The following is an 18,894-nucleotide window of genomic DNA, read 5'->3' as shown; positions in this document are numbered from 1 at the left end:
CAAGATCTTTAAGATGAAAATTTCACAGAGTAGAACAACCATCAGCATTTCATTTTGCCTGCGTTACGTTTTATTGCCAAATATTCCTGAAATAAATGCAAAATGTTCTGCTTACCGTTAAGCATTTTGTCCACTCATTCAAAAGCAGTTGTTTAAAACCTTTCCTATTATATTTTACGCATCTGTAATTTCTCTGTTTTTCTTCTCCTTTGCAATTTACTGGTCTTATATTAAGATGATGGTATGGAAACTCCTGGACTGTTGTCCTTTGACATCACTTTCACTTCTGAGTGATAATGTACATATACCAAGGCATGAAAAGAAACAGCAAGACACACATCATTAGCTGCTTGTTATGCAAAGGAGACCCTTGGATTCTTCTCATCCAGATGAGAGAGGCTGGGCTGCAGGCTAGGGCCAGGCTTGCTTGCTTGCTTGCTTTCTTCCTTTTCTTTCCTTCCTGTCATAGTTCCTTTTCATCAAGTTGTATGTATGACCGAATATTTTGATGCCAGGAAACTCCCCCCTCAACTTCTCTAGAGTTGAAGAAACAAGCTGACATTCACAGGTTCCTCTCCCCAGAGAGAGTGCTGTGGTGTCTGGAGCTGGAAAAGGTGCAGCCATCAAGGATGTAAAGGCAGCAACAGAGCCAGACATGCAGGAGACAGATCAAAAAAATGTGGATTGTGAACAGAGGACTGGCGAGCAGCCATTTAAAGGAAGATGTAAGTGAAAATTAACCAGCAAGTGACTCTATTCAGTGAACAGATGTCACTTATGTTAGGAACTCTTCGAAGTCTGGTCCAGAAGCAGCCCTAAGAACAATTTTCAAGCTGTCACACATGCTTCTATAATACATAGGTGTGCTCTGTGTTTGTTTTTTTTTTTTGGAGGGGTGGGGGACAAAAAAAAAAAAAAACAAACAAAGAAAAATCTATTCAATACATATACAGTGAAGTAAAACCAGATGATATTGTTTCTTTCATGGGAAAGAATACCAGGTAATGAAGGTAAAATCAGTCTAGCAGGGAAACTTTTAATCACAACTACTGTCTGAAAGTTTTAAACAACCTGAATTAAAAGTAACACCTATTTTTACCAGGAAAAATAAACACAGAAATGCTACTAAAGGAAGAGACTTAATTTCTTTTGCATTTGAATAGAAATGACAGTTCAGTGACAGAGTAAGTGGAATAAATCATTTGACTATGCAACTGTTTGACTTATATGATTTCAGAAGTAATGTTTTCAAATTTAAAAAATGACAAATAGGAGCTGGCAGGTTTGGGCTGTTTGGATCCAGGTTTTTTCTCACAGAGACCAGTGTCAGGCACAACTGAATTGTATGAAATGGGGTTCTTGGCCAGCTTTTATATTTGGTCAATTAAAACCTGGATAATGAAGAAAAGTCAATAGCTTCCCAGATATAATTTTGTTAGCATTGTATTTTTCAGTGCAGCATATTATAAACTCTTGCCTGAATAGGCTTGGATGCATTCTGTGCATTAAACAGGCATTAGACTGGAACATGGGTAACGTTTTATTTTCAGAGCAGCATGTTTAAGAGAGATTTGATATGAACATACATATTTCTGCTTCTGTGCAAAAGTGTGTACGAGATTTTTTTTTATTATTATTATTATTCTGTGATATAATTATCATAAAACTTTTTCCACAGTAAGTATCTTTGCCAGTTTTAACACTAGCCATGAATAGATCAAAAGAGTCTTCATCTTGCTACTAAATAAATAAATAAAGATAATTTTTTAGTAAGAAGTGGAAATATGTTAATCATTTTACCATTGCTTTGAAAGAGCTCTTAACAGTAAATAGAATACAGGAAATAAATGATAATTGGGATAGATCTGCCTATCTTTTGCTATTTCTCTTATTCTTTATTTGTAACACTAAAGGCAGTTTTACAGCAACATTATCATTGTTTCTTAATTTCTGTGTTACTGCTGCTTCATCCTAATCTTTAATAATGAAATCCCCATCTGTAGGAAAACAAACAAACAAAAAAATTGTGAAGAATGTAAGGTTAAAGGGAAAAGACAAAAATACTTTAAATAATGCTGTTTTCATTTAAAAAAAAAAAGTCTGCAATGATAACAAAAGAAAAATCTGTAGAGAAAATTCAGACTCATTTCAATACCTGCAAAAAACCTAATTATTCCATTGAAACTATACGGCTCCCGTTGATCTAATCTGGGTGTATGTCACAACAACGGAGATAGGAGGCAGGGTTTGCTATTTTCCTTAAAGAAAAATCTCTCTTCAGTTTCTGCAGGTGGATTTTACATCAAAAGCAATGAATTTTCTGCTTGTAGCCTAGAAAAGGAGCAGATATCATCTAACATGTTGATTCTTGGCTTTCTTCCCTGTGCCTTTAATGCTTTCAACCTGTATTCCTTTTTCAGTAATGCCATTGGGACTGACCTCCTCACCTCTCCAAATTCAATTCTTCCGCAGACCTTCAAATGCCAAAATGAAGAGAAACTCGTGGAGCACTGCAGAGACAGGGGGCAGCACTCCTGAGGTCAGCAGCGTCTCTGGCTTTGGGCTACATATAATGTCTGGCATCCCTGGAAACCCAAAGGACTGTTTTGGCAGTAATATGGATGTGCATTTACAGCTAAAGAGATGACTTCCTTGACATCCTCTTTTCAAACTCAGGTGAAAGAGAAATTTCTATGTCTACAGTAGCAAGAGCTTCTGTGAAACCATAGCAATAACTGTAAAATTGTTTCATCACCGTTCAAAGGCCTGCAGTGAAGCATATTCACGTGCCTTCTCTGTAATAGACCTTTGCGCAGGGACAGGATCATCCTGTTTTAAGGTTCCTTTATTACTGCTTAGAGGAAACCCCACCTTTACCACGTGGAAACTCTTGTGAAATGTCTGGAAGAGCTATAAAGCACAGGCTTGTGAATGCTGGAAGGAAAGCAAAGAGAACAAAAATAAGTTTTAATTAAGAGTTTCTGTTAGATCTCTTTAATATATAGAGGTAACAAATCTATAATACCTCATCATCCAATATTCATAATGCCTGAATTCCACTGTATAAGACTCCTCTTGGTCTGTGTACGCCACTGAGTGTTGGTTCATATCAGTGCTCGCATCCTTCTTCTTGACCCTTCCTGGATTTAACATGCGTGGTTTCTCTCATTTCTTCAACTAAGACTGGTCTTGCTGTGCAAAACACACTAGAGAATCCTACCTTGCAACTTCTTTGTAGTTCCTTATAAGAATGTCTTTTTTCCTGATTTGATAGTTCTTCTAAGTAATACGGATTATAGCGGCCACCAATACTCAGCATGATGAAGAGCATTCCATGAGAGGGGTTCAGCCTCTACTTTTCTATCAGAAATAGAGCCAGCCACTTCCAGTATTGTCAACAATCTTGTGAGCCTTGTTTATCCATTATGATACACTATGAAAAGAAGCATTTTTAGAGGAAATTAAAAAAAAAAAAAAAAAAGAAACAAAAAAACACTGTTGTTCAGCAGCCCAACTACTGAAATACTACATGGAATCATAGATTAAGAACTTGAGATATTTAAACAACATTGGTAAATTTCTGGCATCTGAGTCATATAATTTCTTTTTCTGCTTGTCCTTTACAAAACTGAAAGATAACACCCCAGCTACTACCCATGGTCCATTGCTCTTGTACTCCTCCAGCATTCACAAGTGTTTTATTAGGGATATCAGAGGATGCATTCCTGCCTATTCCCTTCAATATTGGTTATGATCCATCTGCCTAATACTTTTTGAAACTCTAATAACATTTTCCAGCCTTTTTTTTCCCCCCAGGTCAAAAAATTTTGGAAGTTCATTATTCACCATGAAAAAACACCTTGCTTTATATTAGCTATATTAAGTAAGTTTTGTAACAATTATATTGCTTACTCCTTAGTTCTTTTACTGTGGGATTTGGTAAGCAACAGGTCTGTATTTACCTCACCCATTGCTTTCAAGATTTTGAAAACAGAATCACAGAATAGTTGAGGTTGGAAGGGGCCTCTGAAGATCATCTAGTCCAACTCCCCTGCCAAGCAGGATCACCTAGAGCACATTGCACAGGATGGCATCCAGGCAGATTTTAAATATCTCCAGAGAAAGAGACTCCACAACCTCTCTGGACAAACCTCAAACAGGTTTTCATTCCAAGGTGGAATTATTAATAATAATTAAAATATTGTTATTAAAATATACTTTTTAAATATATAAAATGCCTTTGAAATTTAATCAAGTTACCAGAAATGCTGAGGTCTCTGAAGAGCTGTAGCTGTGGCATGATATGTTTCTTAGGCCTTTTTTTCTCTTTTTGACAGCTTTGTTCTCATACATACTAATATGATCAGGAGGGGTTCCTGCCTCATTCTGCAAGTAATTCAGCGAGAAATCCTGACTTTTGTTTCAACATTTTGTTCTGTTAATCAGATCAGAAATGAACTCAGAGATTCTTCAGCAGACAGAAAATCAAATTTCTTTTGGAGGTTTTATGTCTGAGGGATGATACTCTGGGTGTTTTCATAAGATAACTTCTCACAAGATAATCCTCCATATAAATGCTTTATAGGGTCTCTACATAAAAGCAAACAATCTGAAAGCCTTATAAAATGAATTACCTGACTTATCCTTGAGTTTAGAGAATCAGATAAAACTGAGGACACGATGAGCAGTGCTCTGACAGTTGAATGAGAAAGTGATGTCTTCCTTTTTGCATTCCTGAACCATCAGATCTTTCTGTATGCACAAATGATAGAATCATAAGATGATAGAATGGTTTGGGTTGGAAAGGACCTTAAGGGTTATCTAGTTCCCACGCCCTGCCGTGGACAGGGACACCTCCCACTAGACCAGGTTGCTCAGAGCCCTATCCAACCTGGCCTTGAACACTTCCAGGGATGGGGCATCCATATCTGGGCAACCTGTTCCAGTGCTCCACCACTCTCTGAGGGAAGAATTTCTTCCAAAGTTCTAATCTACAACTCCCCTCTTTCAGTTTAAAGGCATTCTCCCTTATTCTAACATTATCTGACAGAGAATATATTTGACTATCTAAATTAAAGCTTTTTGTGTAATTGGTAGTGATAAATCTATATAAAACTACCTTATCATTTCACAAGACTTCTTTTGTTGCTGGTTTTCCATTTAGTAAGTGATTTTATTGATTTTTCTCCAAAAATAATTTCTCTCTACCACATTTTTAGTATTGTCAGTATAATACAATTTAATCAGTATCCCCCTTACTATTAGCATCTGTCTCTGTAACTGCAGATGCATTATAGTTTCAGGGACTCTGTTTTTGCAAGGCAAAACGTATTCAAAACTGCAGTGCAGGAAAACATAGTTGGGACTTACCAATAAAAGATTGGTTTACATCTAAAGTATGGATATGCATAATTCTTTGGAGGAGAAAATAGATTTCATTAAATATTCTTGTAGAATGTGCTCTAGGCACTTAATCATATCCCAGAAATAATATTGGTCTTGTTTATGTCTCTTAGATCTTTGTTTACAGTAAACTACGATCTGCCCTTATGAACTTATAGACCTTGACGCTTTATGCCTGATAAATTTGACTCTATGTTACAGAGCATAAGGCTCATAGCTTTAACATTCATACTGATCAAAGTGAGCCTGAAGAAATTTAGAATGACTGTCAACCTTTCCCTTTTTAATTTTATAACTTTTATATCCAGCACATCTGACAAGAGACTCAAGTTTCATTGGGAAGAGCTGAACACCGCTTCAAACAATAAGCCACTTTTCAGATACATTTACTGCAAGGAAGGTAGAACACTTTCCTGGAAAATTCAGGTTAATATGTTTCATAACAGCTACAGAAAATTTCCTTTCACCAAATTTTCATTTTACTTTTAGAACAAAAAGAAAATCCTATTCAGTATTAGTATGCAGGTTGTAACCATTTTTGGTTTGTTGGTTTGTTCCCTTTTTCCTTTCCTGGATAACATTTTAACATTTTCCTGCTTTGTCTTTAAGGTTCTTTTCTTTGCTGCTCAGCCAAAGGCAAGTGTCTAAGAAACTTTTCCATATGAAGAATTGCAGTGTATCTAGCAGCTGTCAAAAAAACAAAACAATCAAATAAGCAAACAAACAAAAGCAAAGGTACTCCCCCCTCCCCCCCCCCGCCCCCAACAGACACTTGCTCTGTGTAACAACAGATCTTATAATACCAGGCAGAAATCATTCTATCATGTTACATCTGATCCTGCCATGAGTATAACAGAGCACTGAGAGAGAAATTCTGTGAGGAATTCACTGCAGGTGCATAAATCTCAAACTATCAGCTTTAAGCTTCAGGCAGATGAGTTTAATTACTGCATTGCAGTTTATCTGAAGAATTTTGCACTTCATTCTGGCTGTAAGACTGACTTATATTGACACAGCTAAACATAAGCCTCCAGTCACAATCCTATGAAGCAGGAGCACCTCACTTTCAAATACCCATGGTGTAATGGCTAAATACAGTTCAGGCTGTAGAAGCAGAAGTTTTTATTGGCTGTGATCTAGGCAATTAGCTCAGCTGTGATAGTTTTGTACAAATTTGTTCTGTTGTAGGCATCATGCAACAACTGAAACAGTATGATACTCAATCACAAATTCCTTTTAGTAACATGTACTAACTGTAATTAGTAGCTAGTAGTGAGTACCTGTCAGAGTTATTTTATCTTAAAATTGGGTCAAGTTTTGCTGGGGTAAAATAGATGCATAACGTTTTGACCTAATGATAGGGCTACTGCTTTCTTGTCAAAAAGAAAACTAAGGTCCCACTGTGTAGTGACTGCACAATGACACAGTGAGAGAAGACCTTTTCCAGCACCAAGTCCCATGCATCATGGAAGTACGATTTCTTAAGCCCTCGAAGTCTTATTATTATCTTCATTTCTTGAGTTAGCAAGTATGGACAAAGAGATTAGAATTCTATTCAGTAGATTTTAAGTAATTTAATACAAATTCTTGTGAATCATAGGACATCAGGTTTCACAGTTTGTCCTCAGTTGACTTTAATCCCTTCAGTATGGATATAATTCACCTTGTAAGGAGGCAAGGACATGTTTGGAATGGAGTTGCTCCAATACAAGAACCCAGATATCTCAAATTCCAAACCAAAAACACTGGGAAGAATTGGTGTGTTTAGCTGATCATCTTCTTTACTTAGCAAATGTAACAGCAAGAAGTTTAATTAATTAATTAACTAACTGCACCTCCCATTGCTGTAGTCAAATTAGTTTTGTCTGCTAGCACTTAGTACATAGTTGGATGTGTACTCTCAGGAACTTTACAGTTTGCATCTTAACTTGCTAGGGGGACCTTTATTTGTTCCAGAATAATTTTGCATAAACATTCCAAAATATTTTGCACAGTTTGCCATTCTTAATTCATGCACCGATGGATCTGCATTTTCTTTTTAGTTTGTTTCCTTCTTCCAGAAGTGTTTGGTTCATGGTTTTAAAAATGTTATCTATAAATGGGAGGAGAAAAAAAAAGTTGGCTATTTACTTTGCCTTTTTTGTGATGTGTGACTGGTCACTTAAATTACACAGCATTACTTTGTTTTCCTCACTAGATGATTAAAGCTTTTTATATATCTATAATGAATGAGTCATAGACAGAGATGAATACCCATGAAGTCTGTAAAAAAAGAAGCCCGCTTCCATGGATGGAAACAAAAGTTGTTTATTTGCATGGCTGCTCACAGCAAAGGGTAAGTGTTGCCCTTGTGTTCCCTGAACTCTGTTAAGTAATGCCCTCTTCACTGTCAACTCATACAGGTGGGAATTTATCTTTTCTATGCTCCTGACTTTCTGACCAAGTTCCTATTCTTTTCAGCAAATTTTATTACTTTTTACATTGTATCAAAACATGTCTAACCCTGCAACTCCTCTTCTAGGAGTTGCGTAACTTCTGGGAATGACTGAGGAAGGTCCAGATTTGACAGACTGTTTATAACAAAGAAACATATTACTTTGTAGAAAATAAACAAATTCTGTTCTTTTCTAGAGTATCAAGATGCTATATTGACTTAGCATAAATTCCTAATATCTGAAACTCTCCCCATGACTTTCTTAGGCAGCTGACCCAGTTAGAAGTCCTACTGTTTTGCAATAACCACTTCGTAAATATTCCAAAGAAAATTCACGTGGATCTCACAGATTGATGTTTTATAAGCCCTTTGAGGAAAGAATTACTTAAATACACAGAAGTATTAGATGGGTAATTATATAAACATTAAACTGTACAGCTATATTTAGTATCATCTATTCCTTATATAATAAGTGATTGAGCATTTTTAGCAATTATTTATATCATAAACATGAAGAAGGTCTTTTTGTAAATAAACCTTTCTATGAAGTGAATACATGAAGAAAACTACTTCTCTTTAGTAAATGGGATCACTTAACCTGAGGAACAGGTGTTCATCAGAGTATCCACTTTATGTCTGACCACTCTTACTTGTTTTAGCCCCACTTGTGTTTGGTAAGCCATTGAAGTCAATGCACATTTCTTCTTTTCTCTTGCTACCAGGGATTTTTATTTCTTTCCCTCTATTACAAGGTTAATACTGTTTTTGACATACCTGTTAACAGATGTTGTCACAGAACTTCATTTGTTGTGTGGGCCTTAAAAACAGCAGAAAGCTCTACTCCTTCCTCCTCAGTGGCATAGAGATCACCCAGAAACCAGCAGTTGCACTTACATTGTCCAGCTCTAGCAAAGTGTGACAGAGACAGAGATATATTCACCAAAACTTAGTGCCACACCTCCCTGAGCAGCCTGAACAAATCCTTGCCCAGATAATCCCCACACCCACCTCATAGGGTAACAGACCCTGCACCACCAGAATCCCCCACCAGCAGCTCCCATAAAGGCACAGCAACACAGGAGTCCAGCCTGGAACAGATATCTCTGTGCCTCTTTGCTCACACAGTAACTTGCTTCTGTCATATCTGCATCAGATTACCGGTGAAAGACCATTGTTTTCAGCAGTGGTTTCCCCTCCCCATCTTTAATGTGGTTTTCTGTGAAAACTGTCCATCAAGTTCAGTGCCACACCAACAGCACACATATCTAGAATGGGTTCCCCTAGGGTTTCTGTTTGTGGTTAACCTTCGGGAAGATACCCATCCTCTGCCCTCAGACCCTATTTTGTGGAGTCATCTTTCTCCTTAGGGATTGATGCTATGTATTCCTGCCAGGCGAAGGTTATAACTGAAGGTGAATGTGCTGGGATGTTATTCACAGAGCAAAATGACGTTTATAATGTATTGTGGATAAATTTCCAAACTGTCAGAAGTTTGAAATGTTATATTACACATTTTTTAGGTGGATGAAATGAATTTTATCCTCTGGAAAATGTTTCAGTGGAAAGGAATGACAGTTTCTATTATATTATATTTTAGAAAAAAAAAAAAACTAATGGTGAAAAAAAGTAGAAACAACCACATTTGCATGAGTAACTTTTAAAAAATCTCTAAGTGATAACTCATTAATATAAAAAAAATTGAACTGGAAAAAATACTTTGCTTATAACTTGTTCAATAGGGAACATGTAAATAATAAATGACATGGTCTCAAAATAGATGCTTGAGAAGCTCATTTATTGAAATCTCAAGTAGATGGATTAAGCCATTATAATGAATTAAAAATGAAGAAAAGGTGAGTTTAGAACTTCAAGCGGACTTCTAGGCAAGTGAGCTAATCTAAATACTCGACATAATTCTTCACAGATCATCAGTGAAACACAATAGCTCACTTTCAGACTTGTACACTCCAACATATTATTCCCAAACAGTCCACTTAGGTAGGCTAATATTAATGTAAATGAACATTAACGGATGTTACTTTTAACTGACAAAAGTGAGTGAGCAGGAACCTTTCAGTAGGCACATTTGCTTCCCTAGTTTTCTACATCTTTACCATTTAGGACACGTTCAACCAACATACATCCAAGTTCAGTAGAAGCTTCATTTGTCAAAATGCAAGAGCAACTGATCAAGGTTTAGAGAAGAAAGATTGATTTGTCTTTTTTTTTTTTTTATCTTCTTTATTTTGCAGGTCTGTATGTAAATGGTTAAGTTGGAGACTCTTTAAAGACACAGGAAATAGAGCAATGTCTATTAAGTAAAGGTCATCTATTGACAAAAGAAAAATATAGCTATTGTGCCTAAGGAAAAATAAATAAATAAAATGACAGGCACAAGTCATTGGGTTGTATATTCAAAACACATGTAGGCATCATAACCTGTTAAGCTAATGAATTACACTCTCTTTTCCTCTTTCTTATCTAGCTACAATTACACTTTCCATTTAGAAGATTTGTAGTGTCCAGTCCTTTACATTTCATTTAAAGCTTTTCCATGGGGACTTCAGATCAAAACGTCTGATGGAAGAAAATGCCAAGCCAAACTGAGTATGCAAATAGCAGGTCTGTTGAATTTGAGGAGGAAGTAAGGAGAAAGATTATCACCACAGGCCCCTACTCTAGCTGTGACTTGTCTAAGGCCCAAGCTAGTTAACCTTCTCCAAATATTTTTACTAAATTAGATGGAACAGCAGGAAAGATATGCAGTATATGCCTTGTTTATGATCTCCAGGTACTGGGGCACTAGCTAGATACTTGTTTAGAGTTAAATAAATTCTGACTGCATCTTTGAGACCCAGGTGCACAGAGAGATAGATAACTGAGCAACATATGAATACTTAAGACACTTTATGGGCATGATCTATTTAACACATTTCTGTTACCTTTGTATAATAAGGTGATGCTTTTGTTGACAAGGATTTCATTTTAGCACTTGGCTGAGAGCAAGAACTGGCATCCTTTTTATAAGACTATGCTGTAGGCTTCATAGATGCCAAGGTCCTCTGTTACTGGATGAGCTGCATACTGTGCCCTCAGTATAGCTCTCACAGTACCTGGGGGGCTGCTCCTCCTGCTCTTCTCTAGGCAGTGGTTCTGGTCCCATGTGTATGCCTCTGCCTGGAACCTAAATGAAACCAATTTTCCCCAGTGAGGAGGCTTTATGACACCATGTTAGAGTTTCATATTGAACTTTCATCTGTGAACAAATAATTGATATTTTCTGTGGAGTTATATATCTGTAACATATACATGTATATATGTCAAATACATTCCATTTTTATATCTAAGAAACACCATTTCCTCATTGTCTAACGTAGTTTGTGTAAGACCTTGGTAACAGCTTTTTTTTTTTTTTTGACTAAACTTTACTTCTTTTTTACTTTAAAGAGAGTAACTAGCAACGGTTATAAAAACAGAGAAATACATACACAACACAAAAGTCAACTGAAGAAATATAACATCAGGGTCTTTGTTCTGTTTTCCTAAGAAAACATGGAGTTCTTGCCTGTCTCCCACCCAATAGGAAGTGGCCAAATTATGTGTTGAAAAGAAGCCAGGCTGCAGAGAAAGGATCCCATACTGCATTATTTCCAACATGATTTCATTATGTTTACTTTTACAAAGATTGATTAGTGGCTACAGAAGAGAGAAGCAAGGGGAACACAGTACAGCTCTTCAGCCTTTTTGCTTTCTGGTGCACTGGTGGACAGAAAAGTTGCTTGTTCTTATGATATCCCTTTATCCCTTATTATATCAACTCCAGTTCTCACATCACATTGAATTGCACCTCATTCTGCAACTATTCCCATTGATTTTAATTAAACCATTTTAGAGAAAAGTTAAAGTTAAGGGAAAAAAGGAGGAAGAAATGTAGCTGATAGATATTTATCTTGTCATCTAATATGAGCAGCAGACACTGATATTTTATTAATGAATGGGGAGTTAAGAATTATATGCAGAACTGCATTTTCAAGGTCTGGAGACTGATGTTCTGGGAGAATTTATTCCTCTAGGTGATTAATGAAATAGACAGGAGATGTTCTCCAACCTTCGCACATGACTCTTTATATAATAGTTTATGAAGATTTTTTACAGAAAGCAAGGAATTTAAGAACTATAACAATGAATTTTCTTCTTACTATATTTCCTTAAAGTAATTTCTCTTGGAACCACAGATGCAAAATCCATACATTTTGAAAAATGGGTATCTGGGGACTTCTTTTAGAAGGGAAAATAGGGAATATTTCCAGAGAAGTTGCTAGCTAACATTGAAAACACATGTGCTGGCATTCTACTAGTAATTTTCTCTTCAAACTAATTAACACTTTGGTCAAAATCTATTCATGTTCATCTCTACAGTTACCTGGCATTTTTTGCATTGTTTAAGTGGGAAGTTTGAAAAAATACTGCACTGAAAGACCTCATTGCTCACTGGCATTTTTTGGACAAATACAAGTCAGAAATTTTTTGATACTACTTTGTATAAAATCACTGTCATAAAGCACCACAAATGTCCATGACCTACAATCCCTCACACTCCATCTGGATGGATTTTTCTGATAAATTACATCAAGTATTTTTATCTGCTTTTGAGGGCAAAGGACTAAAACAGAGAAGGGGGATTTGGAAATTCATCTTTGGAACATAAAAACAGATAATAGATGTAATATTTTGCTTAGTCATTTATGCATGTAAAACAGGGCATATGGTATATTAGAGCCATCATGCCCAGATAATATTAATTTAATTAATCTTGTTGTTCTCCACAGTTTTACAGTTCCTAAAAATGCTGTCATTTAAAAATTATTTAAATAGTGCTAGGGAAGCGAATTTTTTTCATTTGTTTGTTTGTTAATGCAACATTTGCTGCATTCTTCCAGGGATAAACAAATGGGGGGGAGATGAGGGATAGCAGATAAACTTCCAACAGTCATTTATTTCTGTATATCAAAAAGTCTCAATAGCAAAATCAGAGCATAATCTTCATAGAATCAAGACTAAGAAAATGGGAAAGATTATTCCTTTCATATCTAGTCTTCAAGTAAATGTTCTGACAATTCCCTTCACTGTAAGTACTCCCCAGCCTATGCTCTCTCTGAGGTGGAAAGACTGCAGATATTCTCACCAACATGGGAAAGAGAAAACAGGGCATTTTTTCCCAAAAATTTCATCCCCTTCTCAAGCTTCAGGAGGTACTTCTGAGGCTGTAATTCCAACCTGTTAGACAGTGATACTCTCTCCAGCACTGCACCTTTCAAACATTAATGAACTGATTTTCACAAACCCTTCTCGAAGCTGGAAAAAGTTATCTCTTTTTTACAGATGGAGAACTGAGGCACAGCAAGATGCGGGTGATATGACTAGAATAAATCGGTAGCAGAGCCAGAAACTGAATCAAGACCTTTCAAATTTCAGAGCACCATCCTCAGAGCATACATCTCCAGTCTGATTTTCTTGGAAATTTATCAGGCATTGTGCCTCTGGTAACCTTGCAGTGCTGCTGCTGTAGTTCATTGCCTCAAAAGCAAAACTGAGTCATGAATTGCTGTAGTAATTTCATTCAGAGCATATTCTGTTTTCATGGTGTTTGCAAAACTAATATCACGGCAATTTCTTCTCCAGAAAGATAGCAGGGCAGTTAGATTTCTCTTAAATTCACCTGTTAGTCAGCAAACCATCACCCGGTACTGTTAGGCAGTACAGTACTTTTTTGGAACTACTTGTCACAGAAGTTATATGAACACATGCTCACAGAAGTAATGTAAGTTGGGTAATATTTCCAGATGTTACTGCAAACTCTGCTTCCTAGATTTCCCAGTCTACTCAATGGTATTATATAACAACAGTGGTAAATTACACTGAACTGCACAGGTTCAGTGACTACAAACTACTAATGCCATTCTGTTAGTTCTCACTATATGTGAGGCACTTGCAATATTCATACACACAAGTCTAAAGATTCTGTGTCTAAAGAGAAAAATTTGAAAGAGTAGTATGATAATGGCAAAATTAATGACTCATTTTCTAGTGTTAGTGCTCATTTGTAATACCTTGCAGTTAAAGGAAACATTCTAGTTCGGGTACATTGAAAGCAAGCAATTAGTCCCATGTTTCAGGAAATCATTTTAAACCTAGAAGAAGGTACAAAGAGCAGTTACTAAATAACTCTCTTAGTTTTAAAGATAGAGAAGATGATGAAACCTCTGAAAACAAATCAGAAGGAAGATTTACAGGAGGGATGCTTAAAAGTAAGAAACTTAAAAGACAGAAACAGTGGAGATCAGGAAAAGTGGAAAGAAAACAAGGGACCTAAGATTTTCCCATCAGAAAAGATCTTTAAAAACTCAGACAGGAGTGGTTACAATAGGATGAAACAGTGGGAACTCAAGTGTAGTGGGTGAGGACAAATAGAGTGTGTAAAGACTGGTCAGCAAATGACTCCCAAAATAAGCAATAGGGAAAATGATTAAGATGAAATTTAAATAAATAAATAAATGAAAGACAAAGAATGTGGCAGCTCTTCTTGTTCCTTCCAAGTAACTGAGGATATGTTCCAGTGCAGCAGTATTGACATGGCTTTATTTGAAAATGCGTTTTTTTTTCCCCCCTGACTTTAAAAAGCATAAGAATGGTTCTCTCACTTTTACAAAAGGTTCTTTATCAAAGCACTCAGTATGAGTGCAGATGTCAGCTCCTACATCTCCCACCTTGGAAAGACTTTGAGTAGCATTCCCAAGCTGTCAGCAATTCTGACTTCAGAAGAGGGGGACTTGATTTTCCTTCTCTTCTTTCACATGAATCGTCATAAAATGTTACTTATCATGCAACATAGAAGTAACTGTAAGTGCATATGTCTTTATCTATGTTTGTACACAGATATATATATATATGTATGCTTACATATACACACTATCTAAAAATATCTGAGGCAATATGAGCCAAAATTGTCTCTATTACATTTCTATTCATCTCACTTAAGTTCCCCCTTTTACTCTATACACATGCTATGGCCCATTCAAAGAGTAGCATTTCCAATAGACAGGACTGACGGTGTTGTTTTAGAACAGTCTTTAAAACATTTAACTCAACAAAATATTTTGGTACCTGAGTTTCCCAGAAATAATGTGACTGCTTTAGCTGTTAGACCAAAGAATTATAACCTTCTCTTCCTCTAGAAGGCTGGCAAATCAAGACCCATTTTATTTGCTTTTCAAGTTAAATGGAACACTTCATATTAAATTAAGTGCCTTATCTCATGGCCTTCCTTCAAAAAGATGAAATCAACAAATATCTTTTGACTTTTTCTTTTTTTTTTTAACAACTCTTTTGGTTTTACAGTGGAAATTAAAATCAGTATTTTCACAGACCCATTAGTAATGGCACAAAGTAGCCAAGTGCCAGAAGCAACGTGTTAAGAGCAATTCACTCACTAATTAAAATACGAAAACTGATCAAAAGGAGTAAACTATAAAACTGAACAAGGAAGTCTCCTTAAGTAAAAGGGAACAAGCAAGCAATCCAGCACAAGAAGAGCATTGCCTGACATTTATCTAGAAGGTCAGTGAAAGGACTGACTAAATTAATAGAAAACAGGAGTCAGTCTGCAGCAGGACTGCAGATAGGATATTGCTTGTGGGAGCAACATAAACAGAAGTTAACTTTGGAAGAATAAAAACTCCAGGGTCTGGGGCAGTTGGAACTCACCTAGGTGATTAGAGAGAAACGTGCTGCAAACAAAGCTGAACCAGTAAGAAAAAGAGTTTTACAAGACATTCTTAATAACCTTCTGCACACTCTGAGCAACCTCTCTGAAAAAATATCTACAGAATTAGTGTCCAAAAAATATTTTTTTCCTGAACTCTGAGACACTACACATGACATTTAAACAGAGAAACAGCAAATGTAAAGGCACGTTCCCTTCTTCTAAACAAGCAATCCAGGAGATGATTTGCTGTTCAGCTACAGCTATGGCACAGCTATCACAACAAGAAGATACCCTTAAGTTTCACTTAAAGTTTTCTAACATCATTTCCATTTATTTAGTAAGTCTGTTAAAAAAAAAAAAAAGCCACGAAAGCATCCAGAGTTGGCACAGGCTTCAGCAAAGAGAAAGTAACATGGGTGTAGCAGACAACCCTGTCAAATCTGGACAACACATCACCAGCACTACAAGGGCACCTAACTCATAGGGATTAGTGCCTATGTCATTTTGAGCAAAGGTTATATACCATTTACTTTTATAATAAATCTTTTATATAATTACAAAAACAATGTCATAGAACTCAAAATTTAGCCCGTCACTCAAACAGCTTTTAAAGCTTTACTCCCCTTTCACTGTTCTCTTCTAACTTTTAAGTATAAAACACAGCATGTATAGTGTGCTGCTTTCAAAAAATCAGTGCAACATGAAGTATTTCAATATATTATTTTTTTCCTGAAAGGGCAGAGCTTATTTTGTGTTTTTCTGTTATTTATCCCAATGATTATATTAATATGTTAGGGCTAGTTCACCTGTTAGTTTAAATCAAAGAATGAAGATGCAGACAAGTGGAAGAGAAGCAAAGTTCTTTGCCCAGCAGATTCCTCAGTGCGACTTTCCCTGTAATTCTGTAATTCTTCTAATATGCCCAGCTGGCTCCTTTTTTTTTTTTTTTTTTTTTTTTTAGGAACCCACTGTTATAAACCTGAGGAAAGCTGAAACACACACTGAGCACAGCTAAGTTTCAAGAAATGGCATTTTATTTTCTTGTTCAAAGCGTAAATATATTACCATGGCCTACTAAGGATATTTTTTTTAATGCAGTGAAAATGTTATTGTGTCTACAGAAAAGTAAACTTGAATCTAGATCTTCATTCAAAACTTACAGAAGTTACTGAGAATTTTCCCATTCATTGGACTCAACTTTTCATTTCCAGCATCTTTAAAAAAAAGCAAGTCCAGATGCAATCACATTCCCAGATGCCTGTTCTATTTCCATTTTTGACAACTCTATTATATCAGCCTTCAAAAACCAAACAGTACTGTTTTGATTCAGTTTGGTCCTAGTAGGCAGAAATCTGTACAATGATAAGTCCTGAAAATATTTTGGCGTTGTTCAATCAAAAGATTCTTTGAAAACTTTTGAGACCTTTGGAAAATAGTTCCTGTCACGTCCAGACAGAGCTTGAATGCTACATCCAACTTTTGTCTCGTTTATAAACTGGTATTTACAGAAAAGCTGTATAAACAAAGCACTAATTATTTCAAGAAAAATAAAGATGGCATACATTGATTTCAATTCACTAGAAAAATGGCTACTAAATCTAATTAAATATTATCTATGTAGGTGTCTCATGGGCATAGTTACCCTTACACCTTAGTGGTTATTAGAAAGGAACATTTTTCTAAGAGATTCCTGTAAACGTTTCTTAGAGTATGAGCTCTTTAGAGTAAAACTAAGCTTATCAAACCCACTACCCTGTGCCTACAACATAGTTAACATCACTCTTTTGGCTTTAATCTCCCTAGTTGTGGGCTCCACTAATAAAGAAGACATAGCAATGAGCAATTATTAAGCATAATTCTGGTGATTTTCCGAATGCATTTACTCTTGTAGTCCAGGTGAAGTCAAGATCCTGAGTTATTGCTGATATCACCAATTTTGCTAAACAGAAGTTAACTATTATTTTTGCAATCACACTTTCACGTAGCTCTCCAAATGTGTTTATATGGCATTATTTTCAGAGAGGAAAGAGCTATGAAAGCTGTCCACAATTATCACAACACAATGCTTTACTTTGCACCTCAAGGCAGCTAGTACCTATTCTCACTCATTCCTTAACACTGGCATTAAGGATCCTGACTGTGACTTTAATTATAACTCTCTCTAACATCATCCAGGATATTGACAGTCTCATTGATGGAGCAATGCTCAACAGTTGCAAAATAGCTTCACAGAGCTCTATCAGTTTTTCCTCTTCAGTTATTTTTCATTATTCCTTAAACTACAGGTGGTGAAAGGAAAAGATTCTGTGGCTGTCTCAGTTTACAGGACTTAAAATGAACACCACTTGGAGAAACATTTGAAAAAAAGAGCCAAGTACATACTTGAGGGTATAAAAGGAAATGTGAAGGGTGAAGAGCACCATTTATTTTTTAATCTCATCCTTTTTAGGACCTCCTCACGATAGTTTCAGAGATTGTATACTGTTTTCTAAACTTTGGGATCAGGTACTAGAAAACTTTCCAAGATATCTGGAAATTAAGGAAAAGCTAGTAACCATCAAAAAGCTGTGTTTCTTCTGAAAGACCATCTTTAGGTAATGAAGAATCTGCATTCTGTAGTAACTGAAAATTCTGTTTAGTCTACAGCTGTAATTTCACTTAGCCTAGATTATAATTTACAATCTTATTACACAGGCATTTAGCAAGGAAAAATACTAAATAGCAGTAATATCAAAAATATTTCTAAAAATGTAATGCATGATTCCTTCTTTACAATTCATGACTCATTTTTTTGAAAAGAAGAGACAAATTACATTGAGTTGCTACAACTATCCTTTGTACAATTCATATGGAAAAATTTAAGCTTGCAGAAAGCAAGCTGAGGAAAGTTTTCATTTTGTGGCACAGATGTATCTTCACAGTACATTCAGTTTTCTTCTTGATCTTCGAGTTACATGCAAACTCAGCTGCTGGAGTTAAAAATATGTGACTATATGGTAGTACTCTGGCACTCCAGTTCACAACTTCTTTGAGCGTAATTGTGGTTATGACACAGAAAATTTGTTGTGTTATAAAACTTTAAATCTATTTTATACTTCACTGTGTCAAATCGTACATTCCATTATTAAGGAAAAGCAGATAAGGTAGTAACCTTAGCTCATCTTGACAGAGGAAAAAGTGAAAGAGTTTTCAGGAAAATATTGCTATGAAAGCAGTAGTATATAAAGATTTAATTGTATTTGAAAGATTAAAGGTAGAATGTAGTACTTATCTTGAACGTCATCTGAAGTTG

At 35.9% G+C, this 18,894-nt stretch overlaps 1 protein-coding gene across 1 annotated transcript in view; it reads right to left on the bottom strand.

Moving 5' to 3' along the window:
* Positions 1-1,164: 1,164 nt before the first annotated feature.
* LOC310897290 (uncharacterized protein) overlaps positions 1,165-18,894 on the bottom strand; it is a 65,458-nt gene continuing 47,728 nt past the window's right edge. The window contains exons 7-12 of the mRNA XM_083830728.1: positions 10,951-11,021; positions 8,612-8,742; positions 4,635-4,752; positions 3,221-3,433; positions 3,026-3,140; positions 1,165-2,934 (exon numbers count right to left, since the gene is read on the bottom strand). Coding sequence (XP_083686854.1) covers positions 8,628-8,742; positions 10,951-11,021 — 186 coding nt within the window. The 3' untranslated portion in view covers positions 1,165-2,934; positions 3,026-3,140; positions 3,221-3,433; positions 4,635-4,752; positions 8,612-8,627. The remainder of the gene's footprint in view (positions 2,935-3,025; positions 3,141-3,220; positions 3,434-4,634; positions 4,753-8,611; positions 8,743-10,950; positions 11,022-18,894) is intronic.

This window comes from Anser anser (genome assembly GCF_964211835.1).
Source record: "Anser anser genome assembly, chromosome: 3".
NCBI lineage: Eukaryota > Metazoa > Chordata > Aves > Anseriformes > Anatidae > Anser > Anser anser.
The sequence above is the reverse complement of the archived record's forward strand: the minus strand, read 5'-3'. Positions and strand labels throughout refer to the sequence as shown.